Here is a 12,651-nt window from a genome sequence, read left to right on the forward strand (position 1 = left end):
AACCCTGATATTCTATGATTCATATCCCTGTGGCCTGTTCCCATGTGCTAGCACAGTGCTTCAGATATAACTTGTTCCTACCACCAGAGATTGTTAAGCTCTGGGAGGTGAGGGAACTGTATGAACTGAAATGTACTCTCTTAAAAAGCAAACAAAAGAACTCACACATGTTTTTTATTAAGAGCAGCTTTAATAGTACCCTTCTCGAAACCAAAACCTAACCTTTGGTCTTAAATGACTTGTGCGCATGTTTGCTTTCCCTGTAGTTCTAGTGTCATCATCAGATTTCACCATGGTTGTATTTATCCTAAAGAAACCCACAACAAAGGAAACAGCTGCACAGGAGCAAAAAAGATTTTTAGTTTGGTTGGTCAGAAAAACCTCCAGAAAACCTCCCGGAAAAGAGCCATGGCTAAGCCGCACAGAATAGGAAGGTTTCAGAGTAGCAGCCGTGTTAGTCTGTATTTGCAAAAAGAAAAGGAGTACCTGTGGCACCTTAGAGACTAACAAATTTATTTGAGCATAAGCTTTGCTGTAGCTCACGAAAGCTTATGCTCAAATAAATTTGTTAGTCTCTAAGGTGCCACAAGTACTCCTTTTCTTTTTACAGAATAGGAAGTGTCACTGCTTGAAGAATGACCGATGCTTCACCACTGTGAGAGAAGCAGCTTCTGTGGACAACCACAGACAAGTAAAGACTAGAGCTGCCATGATCAGGAGTCCTGAGTTCTATTTCTGACACTGCCAATTACTTACTTTATGACCTTGAGCTTAGACTATCTGTCTCAATTTCCCTACCCGTAAAATGCAGTTCATGAGACTAACCTGCCTCATGGTTATCATTCATATTTGTATTTCAGAGGCACCCAGAGGCCCCAATCAGGGATTTGGGTCTCATTTTGCTGGGTGCTGTACAGATGTACAGTAAAAGGCCGTCTCTGCCCCTGCCAGTTTATAACCTTGGTTAAGATGAGATATAAAATGTGGATGAAACAAATAAATGAGCTGGGATTGGGGAAGGATGATTTCATAATCAGGGGTGCTGGAACAATTTTTATAGTGGGGGTGCTGAGAGCCATTGAACAGAATTGTAAACCCCATATATAATGGAAACCATTTCAAGCCAGGAGGTGCGGTAGCGCCCCCCGCACCGCTAGTTCCAGCAATTATTATAATAATAATACAGTCATGGTTTTGTGTGGATTATCTGTGTATACAACATATTGGCCAGATGCCTAGTCATCACTATTGTGTTGTAACTGATTAATCGAAGTTTGTAAAGTGCTTTGAGATCCTAGGATGAAAGTGCTATAGAAGTGCAAGGTATTAAGTATAGGGCTATGTAAGATCCCGAACATCATTTTGCAATACTTGTCTGAGCCACATACAACATTGGAGGTCTTCTCATTAGCATTTGGAATATAAATGAGGATATAGTAGTACATTAATATGGCATGCATGATCCCATCATTTTAACGGGGCTAATAGTGCTACCATGTTGTGCTATGACAGATAAGTTGGAAAATGCATTTTCCATCTCTTGTCTGAGGCTGTTTCAATGGCAGAATGTGGCTTTGGTTTTTGTTTGGGGGTGGCTTTTTTCGGGGTGGGGGGAGACTTGCAATGTTCCTCATTAAATACAGTGCTATGTCATTGCATTAAAACACATACGCTGTGTCTACACTACAGCCATCTGCTGGCATAACTGTTGGTCAGGGGTGTGAAGAGGTGTGATCTCTGATTGACAGGTGGATGAGCAAATGCCCTTAGCGTAGAAACTGCACATTTACCGGTACAACCTGTTTCTCTCATGGGGGTGATTTTGCTCTGCTGGTACAAAGCACATCCACAGTAGAAGCACTGTGCCAGTCTAGTACACCAGTAAAGTGTTCCTAGTGTAAACATGGTCTTAGCAACCATCTGATTATCTCCAGCTATAGTCCACTGAAAGGTATTGGGGAAATAAACAAAACTCTTCAAGTGGAGTACAGCCTTGACAAGAATAAGTTGTCAAAGATCAGCCTCTCTTGATTCCAGTAATTTAATTTGGGACTCCGGTCTGATTTTTAAACACCAATGTTCACTGGGTCAATTAACAGTGGAAGAAGCATACGAGTAGTGGCCATTGGCTGGAGCGTCCCAGATGGGTGAGGGAACCCCACATCAGACTATTTTATAGCTCAGTGGTGAGAGCAACCCTCTGAGAGGTGGGAGATCCTGTTCTTGAACTTGGGTCTCCCATATGCCAGCTGAGTCCTCTGTCTGCTGAGCTAAAGTTTATAAGGTGGGTTCCTACTCACAAGAAATGACTTAGCTTACTCAGTCCAGAAGGGGGCATCCTGGCTGTGGATCACTAAGCAGAGATATGCACCTCCCTGAACCCTTGACTTTGGCTCCAATCTCAGAGAGGACAGAGCTTATGACACACCCTCTGGTTGGCATCGCCCATTAGCAAGTTTAGGCAGCCCTCCACTTAGCATGCTGGCTTTTGTGGATCACATTCATAGGTACCTCTCTCTCCTAAATAGGGAGCCTAGGCACTTAATTCAGGCTTTGGGGATGGTGTTCCTGTGACTTTCTAGATGCTGAGTGTTGTCATGCCTACGTCCCTTTGTGGAGCCAGGCCATCATGCTTTTCAAATGTGGACTTCCTTCTATGAAGTAGGCCCCCTGATCATTTTATGGAAGGGCAAGCTGAGCTACAACAAGGTTAAAATGATTTGCCCAACAATCCTATAGTAACATCAATAATCCTGATAGCCAGGCCTGTGCTCTACCCCCAAGGCAGCACTGACTCTGTATTCTGCCACTCATAAGAATGTATTGCACATCATAAACGCTAATGAATCTGCTTTTTGGCAAGAGAGCTACATATTTGTTCTTAAGAGGACATTTAAAATTGCAGACATAGAAACAAAATGACTATTGCTGAATAAATCATGGAATCATAAACATGTAGGGCTGAAGGGACCTCAAGAAGTCACCAAGGCCACTCCCCTGTGCTTTTGCAGGACCCAGTAAACCCAGACCATCCCTAACAGGTGTTTTTCCAAATTGTTTTTAAAAGTTTCCAATGACAGGGATTTCACAACTTCCCTTGGAAGCCTATTCCAGAGCTTAACTAGCCTTATAGTTAGAAAGTTTTTCCCAATATCTAACCTAAATCTCCCTAGCTGCAATTAAGCTCATTACTTCTTGTCCTTTCTTCAGTGGACATGGAGAACAATCGATTCCTGTCCTCTTTATAACAGCCCTTGAGATACTGAAAGACTGTTATCAGGTTTCCTGTCAGTCTTCTTTTCTCTAGATGAAACATGCCCAATTTTTTCAACTTTCTTCATAAGTGAGGCTTTCTAGACCTTTTAGCATTTTTGTTGCTCCCCTCTGGACTGTCTCCAATTTGTCCACATCCTTCCTAAATTGTGGTGCCCAGAATTGGACACGGTACTCCAGCTGGGAGTACTTGGCAAGTGGGCAAGATAGTTAATGTGATCATTTTTTTTTTTTTTTAAATTAGATCAGCAAATAAATAACGCTAGCTCTGAGGTCCAAAAGGTCACTTCTGAGTAGACTACTATGGCCAGACATATTTCAGACAGACCATGGGCAAATACAGTAAAGGCATTTTTGCATTCCATGATAACTATAGTTATTTGGCCAGCAGCAAGCTGAGATTTATCATGTTTGTATTATAAATAGTAGTTGCATTAACCATGAAAGCTAGGTATTTATGGGTTCTAAAACTTTTTTTCCTCAAGAGAAAAGACCCAAAAAATCTGCTAATATGACCACAAGCAAACTGTAAATCCTCATCAGGAAAACTGATTTGTGCTCTTTTTAGAACAACATTTGCAACTTATATAACAAGTTTAATCCACAGTTCTCAAAGCACTTCAGCAACATGAATTAAACCACACAATATTCCTGTAAGATATCACCATACTTATCTTGGAGATCAGGAAACAGAGGCACAATGACTTGAAGCCCAGTGCAAAATTATTGTAATAAATAGCAAGACTCCTATTGACTTCAGTGGGTGTTGTATCAGACCTTGTGCATGATCACAGCAAATCACTGGTCAGGAGCTCTGACTCCCATTCCCCACTATTCTAGCCATTAGATCCCACTTCTTCTCACTATAACATCTTGTAGCTGCAATCAACGGTATCTGTCAGAAATAAATTGTGCTAGAATCTTTCCTCCACCCTCTTATACCATATCCATCGCTGTGTATATTAATAAATGTGTAAGGCCAAAAGAGGCAATTACAATAATCTAAATTGACATCCTGCATAGCACAGGCCATAGAATTTCACCCAGTAATTCCCACAAATTGTGGTTGAGCTAGAGTATATCTTCTAGAAAAAGACAAACACTCTTGATTTAAAGACTTTGAGTGATGAAAAATCCGTTACATCCTGAAGGAAATTGCTCCAATCATTAATTAACGTCACTGTTAAAAACTTGCACTTTAATCCAAGTTTGTTTGTCTAGCTTTAGCTTCCAGTTGTTGGCTCTGTAGTATCTGAATGCCTCCCAAATAGAACAAATGCAAGGTTTAGTCCAATATGTAGACTAGATGTCTTCCTCCTCCCTAAAATGTGGCTAGAAGCTTTATTACATAGTGTATTGTATTATTATTAAGGTGTATACCTCTTCTCTTCATCCTACTGTCTTAGCCTTAGAACTGTTGCTGTGGCAAAGATAGGCTAAAGAAGTGGATTTTCCACTGTTCCCCTGAAAGTGGGGAGACCCATAGTCATTCTCAACTCCTCCCAGCAGGGAGGGACTTCCATAGCACTGGGCCAGCTGCTGGAAAAACCTCTGTCCCCTTGGCATGAGGTTGACCATTTCATAGTCCGGGTGAAACTTAGCTCCTGAAGGAACTTGGGGTTCCTGAGCAAGAGGCATTTTTATGTAGCTTGGTTCATGGTCATGGAAGTCCTTAAAGAGGAGGACCAAGTTGAAGTGTATATGGAGTGTTCCATGTGGAGCCAGTGTAGTGAGCAGAGTACTGGAATGAGGTATGTTCAGCAACTATGGTGGCTAAGGATGCTGTGTTCTAGAGCAGTTGGAGCATTATGGTCAGTTCTCTTGTTCCCAAGCACAGTGAGCTGCATGGGACTCACAAAGGCATGCCTTCTACTGTGCCCAAGTCACGGCCCAGCAGTATGGGGCCAAACCTCAAGCCAACCTCAGATGGAAGGAGGAGTCCTGGGAGCCATAGCTTGTAGTTTCCAGTAGCAGTGGAGGGTCAAGCAGAACCCCAAGCTGTGACTATTTGGGGAATCTCTAAAAAGGGGGAGCTGCTGTTTTGGTGACTAAACCTTCAAAATGTTTATGGCTTCCCACCAACACAATTCTGTCTCACTTGAGCCAAGTTTCAGTCTGCTGCTTTTCATGCAGTTGCTGATCTAGGCAATGAGCTACTTGGGGTGATGGTTCTATTAGTGGGGGAGGTGAGCAAGACAGAGCTGGGTGTCACCCGTATTGCTGTTGCAAGCATAATGTTCCACAATTTCTCCCTAGAATGGAGGAGTCATGTGGTTCAAGCACAGGACTAAGCACCAGGAGAGCTGATTTTTACCCCCTGCTGTGCCACAGGCTTTCTGAGTGATGCTAGGAGCTATTTGTGCCCCAGTTTCTCCATCTGTAAAAGAGGGATAATGATTCCCTACCTTTCAAGGGTGATGTGCGGGACCTTCAGAAACTATAGTGAGGAACACCATAGGAATGCCAATAAGGGCAAACTGAAAAATGCAGGCTGTCTTCTTATAACAAGTATAATGCAATTCAAAATCTTCATCACACACAGAAATGAAGTTTCTTTATCAGTGACAGGTGTACCTGTGGGTATCTCTGAACCATGCTGATGAAAAGATAAGAGTTACAATGCCAGTACCAGTTACTGCAGCACTTCTTATTACACTGGAAAGCAGCTCGTGCAGAAATGGGATGTATTTTATTTACATGAAACCACTACAAACAATAGCGGGCTGGAGCTCTGAATAGGTGACTAGTAATCTTGGTGCTCAAGGGTCAAGCAACACTATAACAACCAGCACAGACACAGTAACTGGTAACATGCCCAGACTGTGCAAAGGCAGTGAATCACTCTTTCCTATCTCTAGCATTGTGTTATTAAAGATAAATTAGGTTTCTAATTGCTAAGTGAAATGTTGTCATGACTGAACTTTTCCCTGCTTTCTTCTTTTCCAATTGCAGTTGGTGTTTCCTAATAAAATAGTTCATGAGCCAAACCCCTTCCAGGCCCTCAGAAACAGCGTGCTAATGCAACACCACAAGGAACAGCCTTACAATTAGTAGGAACCCAACCAATGAAGTTGTCATATGTCTTCCACTGCAAGGGAATGCAATCCAGTCTTGTGTGCTTTCCCCTTCAGTCCTGGAAAATCAGACTGCTGTTTCCAGATTTGTATCTGGAAATAAGGGTAGTCCCCCTTAACATGGTACAGACTGACACATCGGAAAAGTTAAGATCAAATAAAATTAGAATTTAAGATCCTCACCTAACTTAATCCCAAACATTTTCTGCTGCCATTGAGCTGATCAGATCATTCCCCTTGTACTCAAGAAAAAAAGAGCAGAGGATTTCTGACAAATAATTCATTCAGAAATATTTTTGTTTGCAAACTAGCAATTTCTTGCAATGATGTAACACTTTTTTCCCTGTTTCAGTATTGTGCACAGCATAAACCTCCATACATTATCACACTAGACCAGTTACACTGTAACATACGTTGTGAAATCATTTTTCTTCTGGGTATCTTCAGCTTGATTTTGCAAAATACAAAAAGCACAGAACATGATGAAATTGAACAATAATAAAGTTACAAAAGCTATGAACTTTAACAGGAGGACCTAATACAACAAAAGAAGCTAGGGATTTTTCCATTCAAAAATATTTTCAAAATGTTTTCTTTTCTAAGTCATAAAGGACAGGATACAGATAAAAATCATGTGTGAAAAGCACTTCGCTGTTACCAACGAAATACTAGACTTTTTAAACTTACATTTCTTTCTTTATGATGATTATTTTCTTTTAGCCGCTCACTCAGTTTGGACAATGAAGCAAACTTGTTCAGTTTCCTAGCATTGTTTGTTTGCGTTTTTGTGTGTGTGTGTGTGTGTATATATATATGTATATGTGTATATATATATAATCAGCTTCATTTGGGGCTTTTTCTGGCATTTTTAGATCATTAATCTCTCTCTAAGTGGTCTTGGTGTCACTAGATGGGAGAGAACACCACACCCAGGATGTGTGTGGGTTACACATACGCGTGCGCACACACACGCGCACACACAGTGTGTCAGCTGCTACATGTCCTAAGGATGTGTAGTATGTATCCCTTCTGTGGCCGTGGCCTCACCTCCTGCCCACCCTTTTTAGGGTAATTCGTGCCTCCAACTGCATTAGCCAACAGTCTTTGTGGTGTGGGGAGCATGAGGATTGCATTTATGGTTTGGGCCTATGTGGAGTGACACATAGGGGAATGGGGAAGCTCATTGTACCCTTTCCTCTTCCCCCAAGTTCACGCACCTACGCAGGTGCAGGGACAACCTGGCCCTACATTTTGGGTGCAATTTACATGGTACTGTCCATTTACCATGTCCCTCACACTAAGAAAGGTGTTGAGTAAGAAGCACAAGCCCCTCTTGTCTGTGGAATCTGTTAATGGTGTAGTGCCGCAGTGAAGGTTTTCCCACGGAGCACACAGTTGGGATGGTTCCCAAAAGCTTCACACCGCATTCTTTAAGGCTGGTTTTGGCTGTAACTGAGAGTATATTTTGGGAGTGGGGACTGGTGACCTGACTGGTGAGGATGACCCCCTGCCCCCAGCTCTATCTTTTAGCTTCTGTAATTTCAGGCTATCCTGGCTAGAAGTTTCTGCCTTCCCTTCTGAGGGCTTTGTTGCCATGTTATTCTTTGCTGCCAGCTCTCTGCCATTTGGGCCAGCTTCTTGCTTGCTCGGAGTCCCCATTCTGTCTTTCCCTTCACTGCTGTTTGCTGGGGCACTTGAAATGACCTGTGCAACCGGATCCTTTATTCCTGGTTGAACTGGCTCCTTCGTATCTTTCCATCTTCGGGCCCCAGATTTTGAATTGTATTCATACATTTTGCCAGTGACTGCGTAGGGGGAAAAACACAAACAGTTAAACTATTTCTCCTTTTAGCAGACTAATGGAAGGAAGTTCCCCTCAGTGTATCAGTTAAAAAGGAGTAAATCTTAATTAATTAGCCTCTTACTCCACTTTTTCATGTTTTCTCTCTCTCTCTCTCTCTCTCTCTCTCTCTCTCTCTCTGTGTTTGTGTGTGTGTGTGTGTGTATATATATATATATATATATATATAAATCTTCTTACTATATGTTCCATTCTATGCATCCGATGAAGTGGGCTGTAGCCTACGAAAGCTTATGCTCAAATAAATTTGTTAGTCTCTAAAGTGCCACAAGTACTCCTGTTCCTTTTAAAATCTTTTGTAGTTAATAAACTTGTTTTATTATTTTATCTAATCCAGTGTGTTTTAAATTGAAGTGTCTGGGAAACTCCATTTGGGGTGACAAGATGAGTGCATATTATTCCTTTTAAAGAAATAACAAACTTAATATAACTTTTATTGTCCAGGAGAGGGATGGGCAATATAGGACATACATTTCTGGGGGGAAACCTAAGACTGGGAGTGTATTGGGGACACCCTGCAGTATAACCAAAGCTGAGACGAGCCAGAGTGTAACCCGTGTGTGTCTAGCAGGCTTCAGTTACATGTAGACTCTCTGGGTGTGGCTTGCATGCTGGAAGGCTGTTTGTGAGTGGCCCAGGTGAGAGCTACTTCAGCAAGGCATTGTAAGGCACCCAAGATTGCAGGGCAGGAGTGACACAGCTGCTAATTAGTCTGGATTGTACCTGGTATATCACAGGTGGAGATTCCATAACCTGCCTAGGTAATTTGTTCCAGTGCTTAACTACCCTGACAATTAGGAAGTTTTTCCTAATGTCCAACCTAAATCTCCCTTGCTGCAATTTAAGCCCATTGCTTCTTGTTGTGTCTCAGAGGATAAGGAGAACAATTTATTATACTCCTCTTTATAGCAACCTTTTACATACTTAAAGACTATTATCATGTCCCCCCTCAGTCTTCTCTTCTCCAGACTAAACAAATCCCAGTTTTTCAATCTTTCCTCACAGGTCATGTTCTCTAGGCTATTGAACATTTTTGTTGCCTCCTCTGGACTTTCTCCAATTGGTGCACATTTTTCCAGCCTTTCGATGCATTAAGGTATAGATCTCACAATGGCCACTCGTTTAGGCAGAAGATCAGTGCTGTAGCTTTTGACTCAATTCTTTCTCTCTTCTTGTCTGTCCTACTGTTTTCTGAGAGGCAGCCCGACCCGTTGGTTTCTCTGTGTTATACAGCCGGTAATCCCTGGATGTAGTGGCACCAGTGCATTTCTGCTGCATGAGATGAAGGTGAGCTCTCAGCAGCTGTGCAGGGGTGAGACCCGTTCACCCCTGCTGTGCTTCCCTGTGGCGATTTTGGAGGTTGTGTCAATACATCTACTCCTACTCCACAGGCCAACCCCCTGAATGTGGGGGAGGGGTGCAACTGCCACAGGGATTTCTGCAGCCCTAGCTCTACAATCGCAGTCATGGAGCAGTCCTTCCTCCCCACTCCCTCTGCTAAGTCCACGATGGGGTAACCAGATATCAGGTGTGGAAAATCGGGATGGGGGTGGGGAGTAATTGGCACCTATATAAGAAAAAGCCCCAAATATCAGGACTGTCCCTGTAAAATCAGGACATCTGGTCACCCTACATAGTCCTGCTTGGCAGCAGTGGCACCAATTCAGATATTTCCACAGGGAGACGCTTTGCAGGGGGGTGGGGAGGAATTCTGGTCTCCCCACTCTCCTAACAGAGACTCTGTTCTCGTCCCCACTCATCTGATCCCCTAGCAGGACTCCCCGAGTCTCCCTCAGGCTAAGAGCCCCTCCTCTCTCTTATCCACATAGTGCACAAGATGGTGCCACCAGGAGTCGAGTCCTCAGCCACTCCCCTATGCTCTGCTTACAGGAACGCTCTTCCCCATGCGCAAGGTAGTAACACCATTTTGATCCAGCCACCCCTCCATCTGTATAGAGGGGTGGGCAGGTCAATTTTCAGTGATGTTGCCACCATGCAGCCAGAGTGACTCTCTGGACCCCTCCAGCAGCAGCTGTACTGATTTACTACAGAACCACTGCTTAAAAGAGGTCAGGCCATGCCCCCACCCCACCCCCGGCTCTGCCGCCTGTGGAACTTTAAACGAATGTAAAAATCTTGGGGGAGGGTTTTGCCCCTCCCGCGGCCCTTCCAACTGGTGCCACTGCTTGGCAGCAGGAACAGGAGTTTCCCCATAACGCATATTCTCTCTGTATAGTCACCGTACATGCTTTCAAGATATTTAGCTATCTTAGCTGATTTGTAAATGTTACTAGGGTATTGGCTTGATTTTTCATCACCTGTGAACATAAGAACGGCCATATTGGGTCAGACCAATGGTCCATCTAGCCCAGTATCCTGTCTTCTGACTGTGCCAGTGCCAGATGCTTCAGAGGGAGTTAACAGGACAGGGCACTTTATTGTGTGATCCACGCCCTGTCACCCAGTCCCAGCTTCCGGCACTTGCAAGCTTAGGATACCTAGCACCTGGGGTTGCAACCCTGAACATCTTAGTTAATAGCCATTTATGGACCTATCCTATATGAACTTATCTAATTCATTTTTTAACCCAGTTATACTTTTGGCCTTCATAAAATCCCATGGCAATGAGTTCCACAGGTTGACTGTGTGTTGTGTCAAGAAGTTCTTCCTTATGTTTGTTTTAAATTTGCTGCCTGTTAATTTCACTGTGTGACCCTTTGTTCTTGTGTTTAGGTGAAGAAGTAATAACACTTATTCACATTCTCCACACCTTGCATGATTTTATAAATCTCTATCATATTGCCCCTTATTCGTCTCTTTTCCAAATTGAAAAGTCCCAGTCTTATTAATCTCTCCTCATATGGAAGCTGTTCCCTTCCCCTAATCATTTTTATTGCTCTTCGCTGTAACTTTTCCAATTCCAATATATCTTTTTTGCGATGGGGCGACCAGAACTGAATACAGTATTCAAGGTGTGGGTGGGCCATGGCTTTACATAGAAGCATTATGATATTTTCTGTCTTCTTATGTATCCCTTATTAATGGCTCCTAACATTGTTTGCTTTATTGATTACTGCCGCACATTGAGCGGATGTTTCCAGGGAACTATTCACAATGATGTCAAGATCTCTTTCTTGAGTGGTAACAGCTAATTTAGATCCCATCATTTTATATGTATAGCTGGGTTTATATTTTGCAATGAGCATTACTATGCATTTATCAACATTGACTGGAAATGTTTCTCCCATTCTCCTTGGAAACAACAAGCCTTAAATATGTAATGCAAATATCTAACCGGAGTTAAACTGGATTGGTTACCTTATTTCAAGCCAAAGATTTAAATTCACTTATAATTTTTCTTTACCTGGGTCTCTGGCTTCTCCATCAAAGACAGTGTTTATCTTGGTCATTTCCTATGAAGAGACATACAATGTGAAATCAAACCTGTGAAATAATTGAAGGAGGAGGAGCTGTGACTTGGACATTTTTATATGACCTGCATGTTGCATTAGGGGGAGTTTAATCAGAACTGGCAACAAAAGCCATTGTGGCTTAGGGTGTTGCTACCAAATGTTCAGAGGAGAATTAATCGGTTCTGATGTGCTCAATGACTCCAAACATGCAGTCACAAGACGGGCATCTCCAGAGGAGAAGAGGTTTGGGAATTCCTTATGGTAGACCAAAGTTCAGATCAAGCCACACAGTTGTTTCCATTCTAATTCATAAAAACTTGTGAAACCCCCTGTTCATATTTACATCTCCCTCGCCCCATTATTTTAATGCAATCAAAGGGTGCGATTCTGCCTTTCAGGCACTGGCCCATGTTGAGGCAGAATGGACGCATGACACTTTCTGGACAGAGAGAGAGCGCGCACACACACACACACACATACATACAATGTGCCAGCTGCTATGCTTCTTATGGACGTGTAGTATGTATCCCTTCTGTGGCCAGGGGCTCACTTCCTGCCCTCCCTTTTTGGGATAGCTCATGCTTCTAGCCGCATTAGCCAACAGTCTTTGTGTTGTGGGGAGCACGAGGAATGCATTTATGGTTTTATGCATTTATGTTGAGTGACACAAAGGGGAATGGGGAAGCTCGTTTGTACCCTTTCCTCTTCCCCCAAGTTCATGTACCCACACAGGCGCAGGGACAACCTGGCCCTACATTTTGGGTGCAATTTATATGGTACTGTCCATTTACCATGTCCCTCACACTGAGAAAGGTGTTGAGTAAGAAGCACAAGCCGCTCTTGTCTGTGGAATCTGTTAATGGTGTAATGCCAGGGTGAAGGTTTTCCCATGAGCACACAGTTGGGATGGCTCCCAAAAGCTTCACACCGCATTCTTTAAGGCTGGTTTTGGCTGTAACTGAGAGTATATTTTGGGAGTGGGGACTGGTGACCTGACTGGTGAGGATGACCCCCTGCCCCCAGCTCTATC

At 43.1% G+C, this 12,651-nt stretch overlaps 1 protein-coding gene across 2 annotated transcripts in view; it reads right to left on the bottom strand.

Moving 5' to 3' along the window:
* Positions 1-5,951: 5,951 nt before the first annotated feature.
* The window catches only part of CDHR3 (cadherin related family member 3), a 70,478-nt gene continuing 63,778 nt past the window's right edge, over positions 5,952-12,651 (bottom strand). For both annotated transcript variants that reach the window (XM_043551707.1, XM_043551696.1), the window contains exons 20-21: positions 11,573-11,621; positions 5,952-8,152 (exon numbers count right to left, since the gene is read on the bottom strand). In XM_043551707.1, coding sequence (XP_043407642.1) covers positions 7,764-8,152; positions 11,573-11,621 — 438 coding nt within the window. In that variant the 3' untranslated portion in view covers positions 5,952-7,763. The remainder of the gene's footprint in view (positions 8,153-11,572; positions 11,622-12,651) is intronic.

Source organism: Chelonia mydas, chromosome 1 (genome assembly GCF_015237465.2).
Source record: "Chelonia mydas isolate rCheMyd1 chromosome 1, rCheMyd1.pri.v2, whole genome shotgun sequence".
NCBI classification, from domain to species: domain Eukaryota; kingdom Metazoa; phylum Chordata; order Testudines; family Cheloniidae; genus Chelonia; species Chelonia mydas.